Raw genomic sequence first — 23436 nt, 5'->3', positions numbered from 1 at the left:
TATAAAAGCACTGTGTGAAAAATATTATGCTAAAGAGCTCAAGTCACACTGACCATCCGCCATTTTGAGAACCGGCGACCCATAATGTCAAGAGGCCTCCCTCCCATTTTTTTTAAAGAGACATGCTGTTCGCTCCCTCACCATCCATCCTTTGTTTCAAACAGTCTTAAACTGCCAGCTGGTCATAAAAAAAGCTACTACATGCAAAACAAATTAACAAACATTTCTTCTTAAATTTGACAATAATTACTAATTATTGTCAAATTTAAAACAATATTATCGTTTATCGCAATAATTTCTGAGACAATTAATAACCCAGCAAAATTTGTTATCGTGACAGACCTATTCAGTGTTGCCAGGTATACGATAATTATCGTATTTGTACGACAATTTTGCCCTCTGTACGAGGTACGATCAATAATGCCAAAAGAGGCCAAATATACGATAATTTGACCATTCCGTGAAAGTGTGGTTGTAATCGTTTGTCATCAGCCTCTCGCAACTGTCTGAGTTTTTTTGTGAACCCTGAAGGCATCTGTGTCCGCAAACAGAAGCGCGATTGGCTGGAAATTCCAGCCAATCGTGCTTTTCTAAAGGTTACCTACGAGTGACGTGTTTGCGTTTGCCTCAGAACAACGGCCATGATTGGCTGAATAGTCCGCTGCGCCCGCCCCATGAGTGAGGAAAAGAACAAAAGAAGAAGCAGAGCTGGTCTGGAAGCAGACCCATCACTACTATAGTGCATTAGTAGATTTGTTATTTTGGTCATAACGGGTGTACGATAATTTCCCTCAAAATACGATAATTTTATGTCTCTAGTACAATAATCCTACATTTCTCACCTGGCAACACTGGACCTATTGTACAGTGTCCTTGAGCAAGTCACCTGTTCTCTAACCACTTGGGTGTATCTCACAATGATAGGTCAAACCCAGAAAACAAATTTCATGAGTGTACGGGTTCATACACTGATAACAATGCATAGCACTTTCACTGAAATTGTCTGAATTCTAGCCATTTAGTGTTTTTTATGCCATTTAACTGTGGTGGCCATCTTTAATCAGGCTGATTCCAAATCATACTCATTTGTAAATGTTCATGATTTATTTATTTATTTCAAATCTTCCTTCTGAGAGACAAAAACATGGGGCAAAACATTATTCTGTACTTTTTATCAAATAATAACTATTAGTGTGTAATTGTGCTGATTATAATTCAAAGAAAAGAAAGTAAATACAGTCATAAATCTACCTGGCACACCTGTTTATCATGACTAAGATAAAAGGTATAAAAGCTAATAGTTGTAATTTCAAATACGTTTGTACTGCTCCTAAGGAGTGGTCTATATTTGAGCTGTTGTGCTGTTATTGACTTTGTTGTGACCAGAAGTAGTGTTAATGACTTGCACTACAGCTACTGTGGAAGAGCGGATCAATAATGCGGCTCTGCTGACTGAGATCTTTATAGTAGACAAAGGAGTTAAAACTAGTTGAAGCAATATGTTTACTGTAGTTATGCCAGATAGGTACATATATATAAGCAATTAACCTCTGTTCAGTGGAGCAGGGTGCTATTTTGGGCACTATCATATACTGAACGTGCTGAAACTTATTTCACCCAATCAAGAAACAAAGGAAGAGGACAAGTCTGTCAACAAACACACTGGAAAGCTGTTGAGTAAGCTCAAAATCGAACATTTCTGGAAAATCAGTAGAAAATGTTACGTTTTGAAGTCAATGTTCAGTGATGGGTGGCACGGTGGCGCAGTTGGTAGAGCTGCCGCCTCTCAGCGATAAGGTTGTTGGATCGAATCCAAGCCGGGGGCCTTTCTAGGTGGTTTGCATGTTCTCTTTGTGCACATGTGGGTTTTCTCTGGGTACTCCTGTTTCCTCCCGCCGACCAAAAACATGCACGCTAGGCTGATTGTCCTTAGGTGTGAGTGAGAGAGTGAATGTTTGTCTCTTTGTGTCCCTGTGATGGACTGGAGATCTGTCCAGGGTGTCCCCCGCCTCTCGCACAGTGACTGCTGGATATGGGCACCAGTGACCCCCGTGACCACAAAGGAAGACGCAGGTAAAAGATAACGGATGGATGTCCAGTGTTATCTACCACAATCAAGTTATGAAATAATCCTCACACTAAAGGTTTGATGACAAGCTCCAGTGACAATGAAGAAAATATAACAAAAAAATGTTTCAAGTCATTTGTGCATTAAAAAATTAAACGAAATAAGGATGTGGATGTAAATTAACGTTGTCTTTAATTTAAAAAACACTAATCAAATGTTTTTGTTTTCAGCAGTTTTGGAACAAAAGCATTACAAACTGCTGCTTTGACTCTAAAAGAGAATGAAACAACCTCAGATGTAACATAATAATTGTAATTTTCATGACCGTCTCATAAAAGTACCTGATTAAAAACGTAATCTTTGACACACAAATTCTACTTTAGCTTTTATGGCTATGTGAATATTGTGTATCATGGATTACATCTAAGATGATCATGTTTACCTACTTTATCTATTGCTGCCATCTGCAGGACAGCAGTTTGCACCTAAATTAAATTCTTTACATTCCTGTAGTTGTGCATCCTTAATATTTTGTAATATCTTCATTTTATCTTATACAGGTCTAATGTCAAAGCCCAAATGAAAAAGGAGCACTAATACAAAACAATATATACAAATGCTTTCTCAAAAACTCCGACGGTAATTTAAAAAAAAGAGATGATTTTCTGCAAGATTTTTTTATTTAAATTTACTTTGTGCAGTGAAGTCTTTTTTAAATGATGCATGTGACAATGAACAACCTGAATAAGACACTTTGCTTGAATCAGAGCAATATTAATCAAAACCATAAATTTGATGTGACTCCACAAGACTACCATGAATATCCTTAAAGTATAACTCAAATTTTTATTTAGGCCATGTGGAGCTAAACAGTCGAGATTTATAGTCGATATTCCAAAATTTTATTAAATGTAATCTGCAATGAGAACTGTCCAAAAAACTCATAAGTAAAAAAAAGTTTTATCTATAATTCATGAAAATAAAATCAAGAAAATCAAAAAAAATAGATGTAAACATGAGATGCTGGTCATCTTTTCCAGTGATTACAACAGAATTTAATTGGAAAATCCCATAAAGACCCGGTAATAAAATGACTAGAAGTACCTGAGGCACAATTTGTTTTTAAAATGCAAGTCTTGACAGCTATCCTTGAGAGAACACATATTTTATCTTATTGCTTTTCTAATTAAAGAAAATCTAAATTATCAAAGCAAAGTGGAAAAATAGCGCTTCCCATTGGAAAATGTATTTCTTTACTGTTTTTTATCAAAGTGGTACCAGCTTAAATCAACAAAAGATTGTTAACTTATTTAACTTTAATGAGTAAAAATGACTGTATTTGAGTGTTCATAGATTAGATACAAAATTTAGAATGCATGTCTTTTCCTTTTTTAGGCTGTTAGATTACATTTAGGGGAATAAAAATGAATGCAGCTTGTTCTCTGGGTTTGACTACTACCTCCCTTCAATGCCAAAATAAATCTGGAAGACATCACAGCAGCCTTTCTCATTTAAGAACTGGTAGAGCTGCCCAAGGTCCATGTGATTCCCTCTGTTCCCATGGGGGTCAAACATGGCCTCTTCAAAGCCTGTGAATTTGCGCAGGGAGTCTATGCTCTCAACAGTCTCGCCGTCCTCACCTTGACGATCAAGGGTAATATCCTCTCTGTGTCGAATCATGATTTTCTTCCATGTCAGAACCTTCACTCTGAAATGAGAAAAAAAATAAATAAAAGCTTTGAAAGAGGTGATAAACCTGGTACCTCTATAAGCTTCTTGCTGTGGCATCAGCTGCTAAAAATAGCAACACCTAAAGTACCTGGACCAAAACTCCTCGCAGGCAGACTGAGGACCTTCCACACACACAACGCCCGGCTTCCCGGGCATGCTGAATCCTGAGAGGCCCAACTCCTTTGACCACTCCAAGATGTTCTTCCTTTTTGATTTGTTGTAGATGTGGTGACTGTAGATCCACAGTCGGCTGAACGCGTCCTGTGGACAGGCGGACTCTGTCTTTGGAGTCGGTGCTGGTAATGAGCTCTTATTAATAAAAAGGTGCAGGTTGTCTTTCACCCAGTCCAGCGCAGCGAGGACACACACTTCCCCCTGGCAGTTTTCCATGAGGTACGTACTGAGTTGTGCCTGGAGCCGTGTCTGGTCAGCCCTGCTAAGAGCAGAACACCTACAGGAGAAACGGATTATTACAATTTCAAAATAATCACTTTTAGTCATCAAAAACAAACGCATAATCTCACTCTCTGAGTGGTCCCCAACGACATCATTTCCAAAGTCTTGCTGCACCTGGGCAGCTAATGTGACCACTAAGCTAATTTTAGAAACTTTATTTTTGTTTACCAAAGGTGAGTTTCCACTGTTTCAATTATGCTAATCCTTAGATAACATGTAATAGCTCACATATAACCTGGTTTGATAGCGGCAATGTTGTGATCAACATACATGTTAAGAAGTTGCAAATAAAAAGAAAAGTCTGTGCTAAAAACAAAACAGCTGTTTAGACAATTTATTTCCAAATGTGGAATAAATTTACTAAGTACAACCAATGTGATAAATATGTCACATTTCACATCTGTGCCAGTAGGGAGAGGTATTCAAAAAAAAAAAAAAAACCTTAAGAAATGTATTACAAATAATCCATTTGTTATAATTTACAACCCCCATAATTTTCACGAAAGTAGAAATGGGTCTGGGTTCTTAAGGGGCTGCTCCAGCCGGTAGCACATAATCCATTATCACAAATGATTTGGAAGTCGTAAATGACGGCGGTCTTAAAAGTATGTTTGAGACAACAACTCTGCCGGTGTTCTGGATTAATGTCTGGGCAGAAAACCCTGAGATCGCCACAACAGCACTGAAAACCCTGTTGCTCTTTCCACCATCCTGTCTGTGTGAGGCAGGGTGTTCTGAAGTGACAGCAACCAAAACAAAAGGACGTAGCAGACTGGACATAAGCAACACACTTTGGGTGTCATTGTCTCCCATTACCCCTAGATGGGACCGTCTCGTTGCAGAGAAACCAGCTCAGGGCTCCCACTGACAGCTGTACTTTTCATGCACTTTATATTTGTTCTGTGGTGTATCTTATGTTGAAGGCGTGTTTAACCTTTACTGTTACGACCAGAGAGTGTGAGGCTGAGAGGACGTTACTTCTTCAGGGGTTCCCAAACTTTTCCATGCCATAACCCCCCCCCCCCCAAACAGCATGAGCTTCTGGCCGAGGTCCCCCCTTGCAAACCCACAAACAATGCTACAAAATACGTAAAGAAACAACTTTTACAATGTTTTAACTTTTATTCACTATGTTCAATTCATTATTACAGCTGCTGAGCATAAAAATGTTATTAACTAACATGTTTTAAACACTGTTTTAAATTCCCAGTGGAAAAAACAAACTTTTGACCAGAAGAGCAAAACAAAAAAAATCTTAACTTCTCTCTCAAGTGTGTTTATCTGGAAATAACAGATACAGATTGCCCTAGTGGGTAACTTTTATTATTAATATTACAATTTTTTTCCCCCCTTATTTTTATCTTCTTCTCTCGAGCTTTCTAGGGCTCCCATAGCGCCCCCTGGTGGCCCCCCACATTGAAAAAACGCTGACGTTACGATGTTGGCGCGATGTTACGAGGACGCTGCTAATAAAGTTGCATACACAGTGGATTCACGTTTATTAGTACATTTAGAAAATACCAGTTTTTATGCGAGTTGTATCATTTTATTTTATTTTGTTGTATTTATCTACCACACCTTAAAGGGGTCCATGAAAATATTGTCTGAAATTAAACCGGTCCATGGCGCAAAAAAATGTATTTTTTTTATCTTGATAATTACCAAAACACATTTTGGAAAAAGCAGTTTTACATGGAAGCATACAGTAATATTATATATTTTATTGATAATTTTTGTATCAATGTCAATGAATGTGTAAATGTAATGACCATACACTTGTGGCTCACACATATCTGCTACTTTGTAAACTGTGTAGTAGCATAACAATGCCAAGCTCTACAAACTTATATATATATATATATATATATATATATATACATTAAAAAAACTGGGAAAAAAAATTCTAAAACCTTATCTTAAGAGCTGAATTCACTCCCTCTGATTTCAATGCAAACTCATTTAAAAGGTAACTTCAAGTGTTACTTCATAAGTCTAAAAATGACATAGTAAAATATTTTAGATAAGCATTAATATATATTTGAATTTCAGTCAGAAACAGAGAAAACTTCAGGTGAATCTAAACTGGTAGTTCTAACAAGGTTGAGTCAGCTCCTCTGGACGGATTCTTCTTTGTTGAAACGGTTCGTCTTTTATCCAAAAGACTTCTTCAGTCTGAGGAGCTGCAACAAACTCAGTCTTATAAATAGCACCTTCTCGTAGTGGATCAACCAGTCTGCTGGTGACATCCAGAACTAGCGTTCACATGTAAAAGGGTGAGTAAAGGTGAGAGGAGTAAAGGAAGTCATCTTTGTGAAGAGAACCTGTCCATCATTAAACAGGGGTGGAGGCCTCCATGTCCAACTGTCCCCCTCTTACAATGCTGTTATTGATAGTATCACTCAGCCCTCTGTGAATAGCAAGCGGCCACCAGGGCATTAATGATCAATTGCTAGGCTCATGGTCCTTCTTTTACATATGAACAGTTAGTTCTGGATGTCACCAACAAACTGGTTGATCCACTATGAGAAGGTGCTATTTATAAGACTGAGTTTACTGCAGCGCCTCAGACTGAAGAAGTCTTTTGAATAAAAGATGAAATGTTTCAACAAGAAGAATCTGTCCAGGGGACCTGCTTAACCGTGTTCCATTTATCTACCTGGATTACTGAACGTGCATTAGGATAAACTGGGGGTTGTTTTAAGCAGCTTGAATATCATTTTCACTGGAAGCTACAGCAATGTTCTCATATCTCTGTCATCTTTCAAAGATCCCACTAAACAGATATGAGGATTAATGTTGACACAAACATCCATCTATTCATCTTCTATTCATGCTAGATGCTGTGCAGGGTTTTACAGCGCTAGTTCCTATGGATGAAAAGTGGGTAGAACACCCTGAATAGATGTTTGTCAAAGGGCGATGCATTGAAACAAGCAATCATGCACCCACACAGTCACACCTGGGCCAATTAAGAATAGCCATTTACTCTAAACATGCATGTGTTGGACTGTGAAGAAAACCTGATCATCAAGAGAAAACCCACAAGTGAATCGTGAAAACATAGAAATGCTCACAAAGTTACAAACTTGTGTGCTCTTGGGACATTATTAGTGTCCCCTCAGTGAGAACTGAACTAGGCAAAAGGGTCTTCTCCTACTCCACTCCTGTTTCCTAGAATAGTTTGCAAAAAGATCTGAAGCTCTCGGCCTTGACCTCTCTAAGTGGCTTCAAACATCTGTTAAGTTACTGGCAAGAACCAATGCAGACATGTTCCTGTTTATAGTTTTCTACATCGCTTTATAATCTAGATGTTATTTTTTCGCTACTTTTTCCCTTTGATAAAAAAAAATGTATGCCTCTTTTATGATTGTCTATTGTTGTCAAATTTGAAATGTTTTTGACATTTTTTTTACAAATTTAATATTTGCTTATTTTTGCCTTATGCATTTTAATTGTTTTATTGATGAATTGCTACTAATGTATCATATTGATTATTGTTATATTTGTAAAGATTTTTAACCATTTATTTCTGATATTACACTAAGGAAAAAATTTACGACTACACATTAAGGATTCAAGGTTCTTCATTTGTCATTCGCATCCCATGTGGTACATGTGGTGGAACGAAATTATGTGCATAGGGTCCCAGTTACATCTAACAATAAAATGTAAAAGAAAAAACAGTAATACGATCTAAGATATGAACTAAGAAAAACAACAACTAAGCACTAGAAGCCTAAAAACATTATGTCGAACAGCAGCACGAAATTAAATAGTAAAAAGGGGCTTACCTTACTGTTATATCAGGGAGCACACTGGGGTATTCAGATGGATAAGAGCAGGATAAAATACACTCTGTCTGTGGAGGACACCAAATAAAAATCAAATAAATAAATATATATTAAAAATAAAAAAAAACACCTTTAATAACAACACAATTTTAGAACAGAGTAATTACCCCCTCCGTGCTCGAAGAGTCCAGTTTGTGTTTAATGAGGAACTGGGGTCTGGATGGAGGCGGATTGTCACCTGAGGTCGAACCTTCCACGTAGTTTCTGAGCTCAGCCAGTGCCAGCTGCTCTGTGAGCTCTAGCTCGTCCTGGCTGGGAAACATGCTTGTTAGCAGCTCTATTTCTGCGAGCTGAGACTCAGCCCACTCCAGGTAAGACATGTTCATAAACACAAAACGTCTACCAGTTTAACTCGACTTCGGTCTGCGAAAAGAACCGTTTCCAGTTTAGTTTTTCGTTCTGCCAGCGCTATCATGCTAAACAATGGTTCCTTTTCGAGTTGTCAGTGGCTTTTTTAAAGTTGTTACATAAAAGTATCGTTGAGCCTATCAAAAAGAATATATATATATATATAATTAAGTGAATTATACAACAAAAAAATATAGTATTGTTTAGCACCTCAGTACAGTAACTTCTGTAGCTGTTGTCTTATCGAAGTGTGTTTCTACCCGGACTGTTCTAAACGGCGCACATACAGGAAGTAGCCGAGCAGAAGAAGAAACAATCGCGATTCACATTTTGTTCCTCTCTTAGCTACATGTGTCATCCGGTGGAGTTTTTGCCAAATCAGCAGTGATTTTTTTTTTAAACTAGTTTCATTTAGTATGAATATTGTTTGTTACCTTTAAGCTTATACGCCCTGGATTCAACTAACAAAAAAACATTTATGTCCTAACGGAAGATTTCTTCAAAGGAAATGAAACAAAAACGGTGAATGTTTTAGTCTCCAAGTAACAGTAAGTTAGCTTTAACGTTAAAGATAATCTTATCTTTCCACTGAATGCACTGGACTGTAAGCTGTTTTTGTAGCTGTATACTAATGTGGTTGTTGGTTTAATGTTTTGTCTGGTTTGTCATTCATTATTTAAATTTTATCAGGTGAAAATGGGAAAGAAAAGGGGGAAGGACAAGAGGTCCAAAGAAGAGGATGAACTTGATCTGACAGGTAACAATAAATCTTTAGTGTGTGTGTGTTTCGGTTGATTATGCTGTAAGTATGATCTCTGTACTGATATTTTAATGTCTAGCATGGATGTTTTGTGTGCCTACTGACTATGAAACAAACTGCCCCTTGAGAATAATAAAGATGCTTGAACTTAAAGATCTGATACAAATGTAACCTTTTTTATTTTTCATAGTTCCATCCTGCAGACATATCAAGAAGGGGACAGACCAAACATTTCTGAAGAAACTTTCTGGTATTCCTGATTGGACAAGTTGCCAGGATTGTAAGCATGAGGAGAATAAAGAAAATATCAACGCGCCTCTACCACAGGACTCTGAAGAAGAAAAAGAAAGTGAAGGAATGTGGATGTGCTTGAAATGTGGCCACAGAGTGAGTTTATGTTAAAGTATTGTTTCAATTTCAACTGTGTGTACTTGTTCATGACATTTTACACGTTTTCTGTCAGGGATGTGGAAGAAACTCTGAGAACCAGCATGCCATCAAACATTATGAGACTCCTCACTCCGATCCACATTGTCTAGTGGTCAGTTTGGACAACTGGAGTGTGTGGTGTGTATGGGTTTTTTTTTTGGTGATAAACACAGATCAGAATAACTTATTATTAGTATGTTTAATTTAATACTTTTTCTTTAAGGTGTTACATATGTGATGATGAAGTTCAGTACTCCAGAACGGGGCTTTTAGCGCAGCTGGTGAGCAATCTGAAAAAGCAGACCTCAACGGAGTCCATAAAAAGACCACAGAAAAGTAGGTACCAGGTGACTTTCAATAAAAAGTTAGTCTGTAGGAACAACCGTTTTTAAAGTTGGCATTTAAAAATTTAAACACAACATTGAAGAAAGAGTAAGTTTATGGAGCAGGCATTTAATTTAATAATTATAACATGGTAGTGACAGTGTATCAGTGGGCCATGGCTGGCTGTTACATTTGTTACGCCTGTATTAATGTGTTTTAATCATGTGACCAGTTTCAACAAATGACTTAGAACAAAACAGTCTTAATATAATCACCAAGTATCCACAGCAAAAACTGCAGACGATAGAAATAAAACTGCCTGTCAAGTCTTTTTTTATTTGTCATTTTGTTAAATGCTTGTCTAAGCTCTGATGTGTTTTTTTATTGTGAACTGTGTCCAGTATTCATGTACTTCAAGATTATGTATATAATGTGTGTTGATACAACCGTCTCAGAAGATGTATTTTTCATAGATGACATGTTTTTGTCACTTATTTTACAACACATTAATCCCACTTCTGCAAAAGGTGCCCTCCTCAGTTGTCCATCCTCTCTTTTACATATGCATTTTCAAATGCGGGAACTAAAGGTTCCTTCAGAATAATGAGTTGAGAGCAGTCTTTGGGTCACAAGGTGAAAAGTTGTATGCGCACAAAAAAAAAAAGAGTGTGTTCCATAACCATCATGTTTGTTTTTTAGGAGTAAAAGAGGAGGTGGATCTGCTGGAAGCTAAACAGACAACAGAAACTGTGAACATGGAGGAATGTGAGAACAAGGACAACGAAGAAAACAGGAAAAATCAAAAGGTGAACATCAAGAAAGGGAGTGTTGAGAAATTACAAAATCACAAGACAACCGAAGAGAACTCTGGTGTCCCAGTGAGAGGACTGAGCAACCTTGGAAACACCTGTTTCTTTAATGCAGTCATTCAGGTAAGGTGTGCCTTACAAGATGCCTGTCCAAAGAGAAATTAAAGTCATCATTTGCTAATCATTGTCATTATGTTTCGCAGAATCTTTCTCAAACGCAGCTGTTAAGACAGATTATCATCAAAGCGACAGAAGAGAAAAGGAGTGTGGAGATCAAATCTGGCATCTGCTTGGATCTGGTGTGTTGTCATTATACACAAGTGTATTTTCAGTCCTAAAACAAGTACAAAAAATTGGCCTATTTTCCCTGTTCATTATTTTAAGCAGTTTTATTTTATATTTATTGCAGGAGCCTATACTAGTGGAGTTAGACCAGCCTGGATCCCTCAGTTTGTCTATGTGTAAACTACTCTACGAGATTCAAGAATCCAAAAAGGGAGTGGTAACGCCACGGGAGTTGTTCACGCAAGTTTGCAAAAAGTGAGTCTAGATCATGTGAGAGAGCACTGTTATGTGTCTTGTATATAAAATTCATAAAGATGCAGATAAAGATTTCATTTAATTCCTGCAGGGCAGCTAGATTTAAAGGATTTCAGCAGCAAGACAGCCAGGAGCTGTTGCGATATCTACTCGACGGGATGCGAGCTGAAGAACTTAAGGTGTGCATTCAGTTTTGTTTTGTTTTTTTAACTATGGATCCTGCACACAGCATGTGCCCGACTGGTTGAAGTGATTACACAGCAGAAGATTGTTTTGACATCAGAGCAGGGCTTAATTTGAGCCGGATCCTGCCGGAACAGGATCCAGCAACTCTTATTTTGACAGAGTGTGTTCTAGTGACTGTTATTTGGTAATTCTCAGGGTTATTAATAATAACGTTTTGAACAAATATGACTGCCTTGAACAAACAAAACTTATGTTGGATATGTAAACTGAAAATAATTGCATAGACACTCATTTTAAACACAACAGCCACTTACGAGCTTCTTAACATCACATATGCTCTGCCTCTTCAAGTAGCATTTCCGCCTCTACCCTTAAAAAATCTCCACCCCTAAAAGAGTGGTGGGGATGAGTGCCGACCGAGCTAACCAGGCAGTCGTACGTGTGCAGGAGCCCACAGGCAGGCGCCTGAAGGTTTTGCATGTGGAGTCGGACAACAACTAGCAAGGACGGAGTCGGGCTCCGCCTTACTTGACAGAACCGTCAAGTAAGGGGGAGGGGGATGCTTGCCAGAAGCAGTGCATTTATAAATGTAGATAAATGTAGGATGTTAAACAACATGTTAAAATACACCAAAATGCAGGAAAGTGCATCTACTTTATTCAAAATTTTCTGGGGGTGGACCTCCATACGCCCCTGTCAGCACACTCTTTACGTTCCGCCATCAATCAGTTTACAAATTAAGCCCTGTATCAGAGCTATACTGGAGTACGTGCACTGGAAGTTGTCCACTTATTGTGAATTGTAGAGAAAGTTTTGAGACTCGTCATTAAATAAAATTTTATCACATGATGATTGTTCAAATGAATTCTGCAAGAAATACATCCATCCATCCATCCATTTTCTTTACCCGCTTATTCCATTTTGGGTCACGGGGGTCGCTGGTGCCCATGTCCAACAATCACTGTGCGAGGGGCGGGGTACACCCTGGATGGGTCGCAAGTCCATCACAGGGCCACATAGAGACAAACGAGACAAACAACCATTCACTCTCTCACTCACACCTAGGGACAATTTAGAGTTACCAATTAGCCTAACATGCATGTTTTTGGACTGTGGGAGGAAACCGGAGTACCCGGAGAAAACCCACGCATGCACGGAGAGAACATGCAAACTCCACCCAGAAAGGCCCCTGGACCGGGGTTTGAACCAGGGACCTGCTCGCTGAGAGGCAGCAGCTCTACCAGTTGCGCCACCGTGCTGCCCCGCAAGAAATACAATGAAGCTAAATATCATTTTCCTCTTTAAATTGAAGTGCTTAGAAATTCTGCTGCTCGGAAGACTGGATATTTGAACATCTTTTAACATCTCAAGTTTATATTGTGTTCTAATTAAACTCATCAGTGGCCATAATCATCACTTTGTGTTTAAAATGTGTTCTACAGAGAGTAAGCACAGGGATAATGGAGGCATTGAAACGATCAAATAAAGGCACCGATGAAGAGCACCTGAAAGCACGATTAAAAGGTACTAACATCCTGAGCTCTGTCATATGAGACACGTTTTGTATTCCTCGTACAGCTTGTTGTGCACCAATGATTAGTTGTTGCCTCTGATTGTGTACTTCGATTTTCAGAGTATGAAAAAAATGGATTACCACAAAACTTTGTTGACCAAGTTTTTGGTGGTGAAATGACCAGCACCATAATGTGTGAGCAGTGCAAAACGGTACGTTCTGTCTCTCCGAACATTAAAGAGAACATTTTCTATAGTTATCACTAACAGTTACCACTATCTCACGCCCACAGGTGTCTGTAGTCACGGAGATGTTTTTGGATCTTTCCCTACCTGTTTCTGACGAGGTGAAGCAGACAGTGTTCTCTTTTTTAGGTTTATTGAAATAATTTTGTAAATGTTGTTTTTCTTGGGACTCCTCTTGCAGGCATACAGAAAGAAAAACCAAAAGAAAGAACTTCCGAAGAAGAATTCGTTAAGCCAGGATGGCACAACCAGCCCTGACTTGACCAGCGGAAATGACGACATATCCACTGGTGTCAGCAGCAAGTACCAGCAGAAAAAGGCTAAAAGGCAGCAAAAGAAGCAAGCGAAGGTGTTTGTTTACACTAATTTTAAGAAAGAAGTTTATACTGATGAGTAAACTTGTCTATATTCATTTTGTTTGACTCTTAGCAACAAAAGAGACAGCAGAAGCTGGACAGTAAAGTTACTCTGGACGTTCTGACATCTCCAAGCCGTGCGGAAAATGAGGAAATCGACGGTACTGAAGATAAAACGGACGTAAAAAACACCGATGCTGAACCACACGAAGAAACCTCAGTCAGTGACCCACATCCTGATCTAGGACAGGACCAAAATGCCTCGCGAGAAAAAGAGAACGGCGAGGATTCAGCGACAGACTGTGACTCGTTAGCTGCGTCACCAGTCAGCAACCGTTTTACTGCCCTGTCAGAAGAGCAGCGCTCACAGGACAGCACCTTGTGTGATAAAATGTCCGACATGGAGCTGGAAGAAGAGGACGACACGGCGCTGGTGGATAAAATGGAAAGAGTGGACCTGAATGACGCTTTCGTGGAAGATTCAGACGCTTTGGAACAAGGCGTGGAGAGAGAAAATGAAATGCTGGAGGCCAAAGAATATACAGTAACAAACCAAGACCCGGAGCTGGCCTTCAACACCCTGGCTACCAGAACACTTCCAGAGAAACAGGAGTGTTCAGTACAGTCGTGTCTTTTCCAGTTCACAGAAGTGGAAACTTTAACACAGAGTAATAGTTTGCTGTGTGTCACTTGCACTAAACAGCAGCAGGGTAAAGATAAAGTCAAAGGTACAAAGAATTACTCGTACAATAATGTTTTTGAAAAACGGCAAAAAAAGTTTCACTTTAGAACCAGTGTGGTAAATTTTCTCTTGTGATGCGTTCAGGAACCAAGAGCAATGTTTACACGGATGCCTTGAAGCAGATGCTGATCTCCTCTCCTCCAGCTGTCCTTACTCTTCATTTGAAAAGATTCCAGCAGGTGAAACAGATTGTTGCTGTGTTGTATTTTTGTGTATCACACATCCAGTTACTTTCAGACAAGTAGTTTCTGTCCACATCACTGCAAACCATCCATTATCTTTACCCGTTTGTTCCATTTTGGGTCACGGGGGTCGCTGGTGCCCATGTCCAGCAATCACTGTGCGAGGGGCGGGGTACACCCTGGACGGGTCGCAAGTCCATCGCAGGGCCACATAGAGACAAACAACCATTCACTCTCTCACTCACACCTAGGGACAATTTAGAGTTACCAATCAGCCTAACATGCATGTTTTTGGTCTGTGGGAGGAAACCGGAGTACCCGGAGAAAACCCACGCATGCACGGAGAGAACATGCAAACTCCACCCAGAAAGGCCCCCGGACCGGGGTTTGAACCAGGGACCTGCTCGCTGAGAGGCAGCAGCTCTACCAGTTGCGCCACCGTGCTGCCCTCACTGCAAACCGACTGTCTTTAAACATAGCCGTGTCTTTTTTTAAAAAAGACGAAACACAGTTTTGATGGAACTGCATTAACGCTTCTGTTGGTTTCATCTAGAATGGATACAGTATTTGTAAAGTCAACAGACACGTCCACTTTCCACTGATTCTGGACCTCGCTCCTTATTGTGCAGCCAAATGCAAGGTTAGTATAAGAAACAATCATTTTTTATTAAAACTAACAAGTTGTTGATAAGTAACATGCACTTTTTTCCTCACAGAACATTTCAGAGGGAGATGCTCAGATTTTGTACAGTTTATATGGTATCGTCGAGCACAGTGGAACAATGAGGTCTGGTCATTACACAGCCTATGTAAAAGTTCGTCCCGAGTATCATAAACCCTCATCTAATGGATTTACTAAAGAAGGTAGGTATGCCTAATTAATAGGGGGAGGGGGGTTAAACGATCTCCATCAACTCTTCGTTTTCCTTCAGGAGAAGCGGAGCCTCTCAGAGGAGTCTGGTTCCATGTCAGTGACACAAGTGTCCAGCCTGTGAGCGAGAGTAAAGTCCTGAGCTGCCAAGCCTACCTCCTCTTCTACGAAAGAATCTTCTAAGTCTTTTGTGCCTTTAAACTCAGGAAATAAACAACTAACTCACATGCTGCTTTAGTTTATGAACCCAAGTAATGTCAATCAGGACTTTGGAATAACAGAAAATAATTCACAGACATGACATTTATTAATAATGTCATCATATACTGTTTTGAGTGGTAAATACTGTGTCTGTATATGCCAGTTTCAAGGAAAATTGATAATGTGATTATCAATTAATGTGATAAACTTCACATTAACATTTAATGATAATGTGATCATGTAAATCATCATTGAATCAAGGGGATAGAAAGGTAAATAAACGTTTAGGTACAAGCATATGTCAAATATATCTGTGTATAAATATGTGTGTTACGTTTTTTTTTATGTTTTTTCACGTAATTAAATGATTTAAAATCATAACGCCTTTCTTGAATGGAGGCTGGGTACACACTGAGCATGCGCAGTAGATGCTGCTATTTTCCTGGTGCTGGAGTCACATGACAAGAAGAGGAAAGTCCTGCTTCGGTCAGCTACCGAACATTTACTGATGTCGGTTCAAATCTGCTAATATGGCAGGTCAGTGGACATTAGTTCTGTTTGAATAGACATTTTAAATGTAAAGTAAATTTAAAAGTCAGGTGGCTTTTCTTTTTTTTTAGTCCATCGAGACAAACGTATTCAGTACAGTATTCGAAACAGTAGCTAACGGTCCGGCCTAAGTTCCGCTGTTGAATATACTTAATTTGTGTCACTTTAACGTCTTAATGAACACATACTAGTTTATTATATCGCTTAATACATTTGGTTCTGAACATTTCCGTCGCGTTTCTCTTCCTGGCCCAGTTAAGTCCCTCAGCTAAGCATGAGTCAGCATTTTTATCGTTCAACTCGATGCCGAAGTTACAACATCAACAATGAATTTTTCCTGTCTGCACTTTGAAACAAACTTACAGACCTGGATGTGGAACCATATCACTACCAACAGTTTATAAATACATTATTTATAATTATATGTTAACGGGGTTGCGCTTTGTTTTAACCAAGTCACATAATTATATTGCTATAATGGGAAACCTGGCATTTAAGTCAACTTCAATTGGTTGTTAAAGCTATAATTTAGAGGGGGAAGTGACCTTATAGGCTGTTGGTGCACTGTTTTATAATAGGGTTATGAACAATTGTTAACCTATATATATATTATATATATAGTATTAGTTTTTCAATCAGGTGTTTCTCAATGAATCTCCCATTATTTTTTCCTAAAATTGCACATCTAGTAAGACATCAAGCTAAAATCAAGATGCACATGAGCTTTAACTATATAATAATTAATGTATATTATTATGTCAGCCAGTCTTTTTAATCCGGATAACTGGAAAGAAGACCATTGTGAATTCAAATTGATGTTTGTCATTGATTTGTTTGTACTAATCAATTAATTTAGTTGCAGAGGAGTTGCAATACGAATTGCTCACAATAAAAACACAAATAAGTTTTGGAGTTTTTTTGCATTGAAACGCGCTCCATAACTTTCCAGTCGCATAACAAAAGAACGTGCACCCATCCCTGTGTGTCTGCAAGCTGTATAAACCTTTACTTGTAACGCGGCCTCACTGTGACTCCTCAGGGTGAGCTTACAAGAACCATGACGCTCCAAGCTCCTCGCGTGTCAGTGTTCACCTTTCAGTCTGCGGTGCACAGCACCCACGTCCTGCAGTGTTTGAATGAGCAGCGGCTGCAGGACGTTTTGTGCGACGTGACGGTGGCGGTGGAAGACGGGAGCTTTCGGGCTCATTGCTCTGTCTTGGCCTCGTGCAGCGAATACTTCCGCGGCAGGGTTACCAGTGTCACCAGACAGAATCCAGTCATCACCTTGCCTGATGAGGTTTGTGTCCTCATGTTCATAACAGTTATTTGGGTTTGTGCACGATTGTATTATGTTTGTTAAGAAACTAGGTCAAATGTTTTGTATTATAAATAAAAATGAAAGGCAGTTATTTCAGAGCAGGCGTGTAACACCACTGCTGAGACTCATGCCCCGCACTGCTTTCAAGCAGGCCAAATTCCATTGTCACGTTTTAAAGTTGCGTGCGTGACTCGCGGCTTAACAATTTTCTGCTTTTTCCTTCCTCCACAGGTGACTGTGGAGGGGTTTGAACCTCTGCTTCAATTTGCCTACACATCAAAGCTGCTTTTCACCAAAGAAAACATTCACGCTATTCAAACCAGTGCTGAGATTTTAGGATTTCACAACTTGGAGTCGGCTTGCTTTGATTTCCTCATCCCAAAGTTTTCCGAGGGTAAAAGAAGCTCACAGGAGGTCAGGCATAAAGTCTGCTGCCAGAGCTGGGTGCACAGTGCCAGTTTCGGCTCCAGTGTGGGAAGTAGCCATGCAGAATCATTCGACTCGCACAGCTCCGTGACTTCAGGAGGTGACGAGCAAACGGACTTCCCGTCACAGTGCCATCAGAGTCAGACGAACGGTGGGGAGGAATCGTTTTGTTTCGAGAACTGTGGGCCACAAATGGCTTCCTTATCTCTAGAGTTAGCAGCAAACGGCGTGTGCCCCATGTTGTCCCTGCCATGCCCAGGCCCTGACAAGGCAGATCAGTTTTATGAAAAGAACATTTTACAGATGGGAGATGTGTGCAATCAAAGCGACTTGGGTTTGGCAAGCTGCAACTTACAGTGCGAGCCGTCAGCACCAGGTGACGTTAGTCTAACAGAAATGACTGAGGCAGCGAGCTGCGATAATAAAGAGACTATTGATTTGCTTGGGGCTGAAGCCTGCAGTAACTCTGGCTCATGTCCTCTGAAGACATCAGGGGCAGAACGTTGTAATTTAGTATTAAAGCAGAGCGAGGTTTGTCCTGTACAGGAACCTGCAGGTGATCTCTCAGATCCATCTCTAGCTGATTTAGAGCACGAGGAGCGAAGCCGTGTGGAGAGGGAAGTGGCTGAACATTTAGCTAAGGGCTTTTGGCCTGACCTCAGCACATCATGTCAGGCTCCACCGCAGTCTCTCGATGCTATGAATCAAAACAGTTTGGCAAAAGCATCAGACTTCCACTGGCTTAAACAGTTTGACCTGAGCTCCAGTGTAGGAGACTGCCCGTTCTTCAAGGACATTGGGACAAGCGATGACCCTGGGACGCACACGGATGACTTGTCCCATGCTGAGAAGAGTCCCTGCTTGTCTTCACTAAATTCTGGTGATGAATCCGAAATGGACACAGATGGAGATACCGAGGCCAACACCAAAAGAGCAGCAGAGGTCATTGTGATGCACCACTGCTCTTTTTTTTTTTTTAAAACAAACATTAATAAAATAAAATGAAAAATTTTAACTTTTAAACCTCCTTAATTCAGATTCAGCTCCCGTTCCCAGTAAAGCAGATCTCAGAGATGAGTAGAAGTGCGTTCCAGCAGCTTTTGAGGGACCATCGCCTGACGTCAGATCAGCTCGAGTTTGTTCACGATGTCCGCCGGCGAAGCAAGAACCGCGTGGCTGCGCAGCGCTGTCGTAAGAGGAAACTCGACGGCATACAACAGCTGGAATGCGAATTAAAAAAATTAGTAAGTTGACCGCCGTGTGTTCAGCATTCTCTAAACGACATCAAACACGACGACAAGTATTTTTCTGTACAGTAGACCCTCGCTACTTCGCAGTTCGACTTTCGCAGGCTTGCCGTTTCGCGGTTTTTCAAAATAAGAGTGGACATGACACACAGTTGGCTGATTGATGGATGAGCCACGCGAGCAGCATGGATTGTTTATTTCAAATAAATCATTTTAAATGATTCAGCATCTTTGTGCAGCCCACAGGTGCAGGAGAAGCTCCCTCTGCAGCCTGTCATGATCTCCTCTCTGCCACGCCCACATTTGGCTGAAGCAGCTTCGAAGAGTTAACCCTTTGCTGTCCAGATGCACTTCTCTACAATTTAAATTTAAATTCTGTAAACGATCCATGCTGCATATTCATTTTCACTTATCATGGGGGGCGTTGTCCCTTAAACCCCGTGATAAACGAGGGACTACTGTACGTTGGATTTTGTTTATTGACCTCAGTCAGGCAGGGTTTATACAATTATTCATATAAAGAAGTGGTTGGTCTCTATTTGTGTTTGGTCATCTTAACTCTTTAACAAGTTTTCATTTACTGCCTCCACATTATGATTCATTTGTGAACCCGCTTGTTTGTTGACTTACAAATTTTATCAATGATAATTGTTTAGAAGAAAATTTTTTGTGTGTTTCAGTGAAGTCAGCAGCCAGTGGACGTTTCATCATTTGTCAGAGATGGGAAAGTTATTAAGCTTTACCTGTAAATGGTCAATTAGTTCTAATTTAGTAATTTTACGTAAAAATATTAAAACCAGACTTTTAAATGTAAAGTTGTGCCTAAAAATTAGTGCTTTTTTTTTTGGCTATTAAGTGTAACATGTACTTTATGAACATAAAAGAGAGCAGAACTTGGCTGTTTTAAATGATGAAGGTAAAACTGAATATTTAAGTGTCACGTGAGTGTTTTTATTCACTTATCTTCGTAAATTCTTTAAAAGATAGGTCATCACAATGAGCAACATATGTGTAAGTCTAGAACTATTAATGGTTAAAGCAAATGTTATTGTTGCTCCTCAAGGAGTTCCCTTCTTTGACATGTAGAGGTTTTCACACATCAATCGAGCTTTTACAGTTCACCAAAAAAAGAAAAAACTTTTCAGATTAAATCGTTTCACGTCATGTAAAATAAAAAGCCGTTTAAATTTAAAGTGAGCCCCAATGAGGCGTGAGTGATCTTGCTGTCGCTCTCTCCACAGAAAAACGAGAAAGAGCGTCTGCTTCAGGAGCAAAACGAGCTGCAGGAAAGCCTGGCAAAGATGCAGCAGAGCCTGTGTGGTCTGTATAAGAGTGTCAACATGGAGTGCACTTCTGACCAGGACCACTTGCAACTTCTTGCCAAGCTCTCTTCGTCAGACTTGCCCATCTCTTCTCCCAACCTCGTGGAAAAAAGCAAAGAGTCGCAGATCGCCATAGCGATGATGACTTCCAGGTCAGAGTGCGATCAAAGCGTGCGACCTTCGGACTCGTCACAAACTGGAGAATGACCGGTCAGGACAGAGGCGGTCCTGCGCCTGCCTCTGTGCTCGGTGTCCGTTCGGACACGACCAGCAGCTTGTAAATCAGTTCATGTTTCATTCGGGGGGTTTTAAAGCGTGCAGGAGCAAACGGTTCTGTTTAATTAGGCTATTTTTGAAAAGACGCTTTCCTGTGATTTTTTTTTTGAATATTTTTTTTTAGTATGACGGTGTTTTGAATTTACTCAAGTGTCAAACATTTAGTTGCTGTCCGACAATTTTCAGTCAGGTCATCAGGACGGTTTCTTTTTTGCTGAGACATTTCGTCCTTCATCCAAAGGACTTCTTCAGTCCAAGGAGTCACCAACAAACTGGGGTCCCATAAATACCACACTCCCATAGTGGGGGAAAAAAAATAAAAAAAATAAAGCCGTTTGCTGGTGATAAGATGGTTTCCGGGCCCACCCCCTCCCCTGTCAACTCCTCTGAGGCAGCCATACCAAAGTGGCTCTGCTCAGTAATCCAGGTACAAATCCAACAGTGTTCATCACGAAGAACGAAACGTCTCAGCAAAAAGGAAACCATCCAGATGACCTGACTGAACTTTGTTGGATTTGTACCTGGATTATTGAGCATGAACTTTGATGTTTTGTTGCTGTGTTTCATTTCCTGCACAACTCTGAAGTAAATACAGATCTACTTAAAATCTTTGAAGGTTCAGGCAGTTTTTAGGCTTTTCTTCAGAAATGTTCAGTCACAATTTGGGATTTTACATTTCATCCTAAGAAATTTAATGGTCATTCTCAGGGAAAATAACTGTATTTTGAATCTTTCATCTCACGCTTACAAACACCCATCATATGCATATAGGACTTTATTTTCATTTGTTTCCATTAATAAATGTATTATCAGTTTTACTGAAACTACAGTTTCAACCATGTGAATAAACATGCACAAAACTAACCTTTTGCTAAGGTTGCTGGTGTAGCTTTTGAAAACAACGTTAATTGAATGCAGTCTTTAAGCTGCTTCTCTTAATTTGAAGAATGGTTCAGAGTGTTCAAATGTCACAGGATAACATAAAAAGTTGTGCTATTTGTTTTTAATGTGCCTTCAACTTCAGTATATGATCGGTTCGAAAGAATATTGTTTTAACCTCGCCTCAAGCATCGTTGCACATTAATCCAGAGCTAATGTTTAGGTCTGTCTGCATGTTGAGCTTTTTTATCAAATGTTTTTATAATTACTGACTTAAATAAACATTTTATTACTATTAAGCTTTTCTGTTTTAACTCTCAGCCATTAATTTGTCACCGTTTTATGTGTGAATATACTTTCAGATTTTGGCCAGTAGATGGAAGTACAGTTCTACCTCACAGCTCTGCTAACTGCCTTTTAGAAAACCAAATAATGCACATGGCCGTGCAGAAGGCTGAACTTGAGAACAAGTTTAGCTGAACCTGACACCAAATATTTAAAATAAGCAAAGATAACCACAGATAGCAAGTCAAGTCAAACTTTATTTGTGAAGCACATGTCACGCAGAGCAACCCAAGACAGGAAGTTAACAAAAAGTAAATTTTCTCAGCTCTGCAGTTAAATAGTGCAGCGTTTTTCAAAGTGGGGGCCGCGGCCCCCTAGTGGCACCAAAGGGGCCTCAGAAAGCTGGAGAGAAGAAGATAAAAAAAATAGTAATAATAATAATAGGGCAATCTATCTGTCATTTCCAGATAAACATGCTTGAGAGAGACGTTAGATTAGTTTTGTTTGTTCTTCTGGTCAACAGTTGTTGTTTTTTCATTGGGAATATAATAAATACAGTGTTTAAAACATGTTAGTTTATAACATTTTTATGCTCAGCTGTAATAATTTATTGAATATAGTGAATAAAAAGTTGATGTTTCATTAAGTAATTTGTAGCATTGTTTGTGGGTTTGCAAGGGGCGCCTCAGCCTGAAGCTCATGCTGTTTGGGGGGGCCATGGCATGGAAAAGTTTGGGAACCCCTGCAATAGTGGACTTATCAGAATTTGTCCTAACTGCTGAATAATAGCAAAACATTGTTTTTACACAATGTCAATCATGTATGCTGCTAATAACATTATTAATGCCAGATATGTCCAAAATGCATTTTTGAAGTGTCTTATATGAAACAAAACTGTGGTCGTGACACAAAAACATGGGATTTTGTTTGTTTGTTTTGTTACATCTCACCATTTTTGTCTGACACAATATTCACTTCTGTAAACAAAAAAGATTCCAACAAACATTTACAAAAATGCCTGTCCAAAGATCCTTTATTTAAAATGTCCGTCCAACTATTATCTTTTACCCGCTTCTTCTTTTGTGGCGTTGCGGGGGTCACTGGTGCCCATGTCCAGCCATCACTGTACGAGAGGACACCCTGGACAGGTCTCCAGTCCATCACAGGGACACATAGAGACAAACAACCATTCACTCTCACTCACACCTAGAGACAGTTTAGTTACCAGTCAGCCTAACAAGCATGTTTCTGGTCTGTGAGAGGAAACTGGAGTACCTGGAGAAAACCCACGCATGTACAGAGAACATGCAAACCAGAAAGGTCCACGGCTGGGATTCGACCCAGTGACCTTCTCACTAAGAGGCAACAGCTCTGTCAACTGCACCACCGTGCTGCCCTTTATTTAAAGCAGTGCTAGAAATGTATTTAACTTGGTGTTTTTAAAACTCAGTGGATATCCATTTTTGAGCTGTCGAGAAACACAAGATCAAAGTTTCTTAAAGTTGTTGAGCTCAGACTTAAA

The 23436-nt window shown here is 39.7% G+C and overlaps 3 protein-coding genes across 3 annotated transcripts; 2 read left to right on the top strand and 1 right to left on the bottom strand.

Annotated features, from left to right (window-relative positions):
• Positions 1 to 3212: 3212 nt before the first annotated feature.
• On the bottom strand, positions 3213 to 8596 carry rwdd2b (RWD domain containing 2B). Its single transcript, XM_037677621.1, has 4 exons — positions 8214 to 8596; positions 8047 to 8114; positions 3888 to 4250; positions 3213 to 3776 (listed from the first exon to the last, which is right to left on the bottom strand). Exons 1-4 carry the CDS (start codon positions 8430 to 8432, stop codon positions 3524 to 3526), a joined length of 903 nt encoding a protein of 300 aa, XP_037533549.1. The 5' UTR covers positions 8433 to 8596; the 3' UTR covers positions 3213 to 3523.
• Positions 8597 to 8743: 147 nt separating this feature from the next.
• On the top strand, positions 8744 to 15934 carry usp16 (ubiquitin specific peptidase 16). Its single transcript, XM_037677620.1, has 18 exons — positions 8744 to 9002; positions 9145 to 9211; positions 9405 to 9601; positions 9678 to 9781; positions 9867 to 9979; positions 10667 to 10899; positions 10980 to 11075; positions 11186 to 11316; positions 11408 to 11495; positions 12945 to 13026; positions 13136 to 13227; positions 13308 to 13361; positions 13442 to 13609; positions 13690 to 14344; positions 14443 to 14537; positions 15094 to 15180; positions 15257 to 15404; positions 15473 to 15934. The coding sequence occupies exons 2-18, from the start codon at positions 9151 to 9153 to the stop codon at positions 15592 to 15594; spliced, it is 2526 nt and encodes an 841-aa protein (XP_037533548.1). The 5' UTR covers positions 8744 to 9002; positions 9145 to 9150; the 3' UTR covers positions 15595 to 15934.
• Positions 15935 to 16088: 154 nt separating this feature from the next.
• On the top strand, positions 16089 to 20775 carry LOC119411355 (transcription regulator protein BACH1). The gene is made up of 5 exons (XM_037678297.1): positions 16089 to 16149; positions 17201 to 17458; positions 17711 to 18847; positions 18943 to 19149; positions 20394 to 20775. Exons 2-5 carry the CDS (start codon positions 17219 to 17221, stop codon positions 20679 to 20681), a joined length of 1872 nt encoding a protein of 623 aa, XP_037534225.1. The 5' UTR covers positions 16089 to 16149; positions 17201 to 17218; the 3' UTR covers positions 20682 to 20775.
• Positions 20776 to 23436: the final 2661 nt, after the last annotated feature.

This window comes from Nematolebias whitei, chromosome 6, assembly GCF_014905685.2.
Source record: "Nematolebias whitei isolate Nwh7 chromosome 6, NemWhi1, whole genome shotgun sequence".
Classification (NCBI taxonomy): domain Eukaryota; kingdom Metazoa; phylum Chordata; class Actinopteri; order Cyprinodontiformes; family Rivulidae; genus Nematolebias; species Nematolebias whitei.
Note: the sequence above shows the minus strand (reverse complement) of the source record. Positions and strands in the feature narration are given on the sequence as shown.

Coding starts and splice junctions, on each gene's coding strand:
- rwdd2b (XM_037677621.1), bottom strand. CDS start 8,432: ATGAACATGTCTTACCTGGAGTGGGCTGAGTCTCAGCTCGCAGAAATA. Junction 8,115..8,213: donor ACTCTTCGAGCACGGAGGGG/GTAATTACTCTG, acceptor TGTCCTCCACAG/ACAGAGTGTATTTTATCCTG. Junction 3,777..3,887: donor TGCGAGGAGTTTTGGTCCAG/GTACTTTAGGTG, acceptor TTCTCATTTCAG/AGTGAAGGTTCTGACATGGA.
- usp16 (XM_037677620.1), top strand. CDS start 9,151: ATGGGAAAGAAAAGGGGGAAGGACAAGAGGTCCAAAGAAGAGGATGAA. Junction 9,782..9,866: donor TTGGACAACTGGAGTGTGTG/GTGTGTATGGGT, acceptor TTTTTCTTTAAG/GTGTTACATATGTGATGATG. Junction 13,027..13,135: donor CCTGAAAGCACGATTAAAAG/GTACTAACATCC, acceptor TTCGATTTTCAG/AGTATGAAAAAAATGGATTA.
- LOC119411355 (XM_037678297.1), top strand. CDS start 17,219: ATGACGCTCCAAGCTCCTCGCGTGTCAGTGTTCACCTTTCAGTCTGCG. Junction 17,459..17,710: donor TCATCACCTTGCCTGATGAG/GTTTGTGTCCTC, acceptor CTTCCTCCACAG/GTGACTGTGGAGGGGTTTGA. Junction 19,150..20,393: donor AATGCGAATTAAAAAAATTA/GTAAGTTGACCG, acceptor CTCTCTCCACAG/AAAAACGAGAAAGAGCGTCT.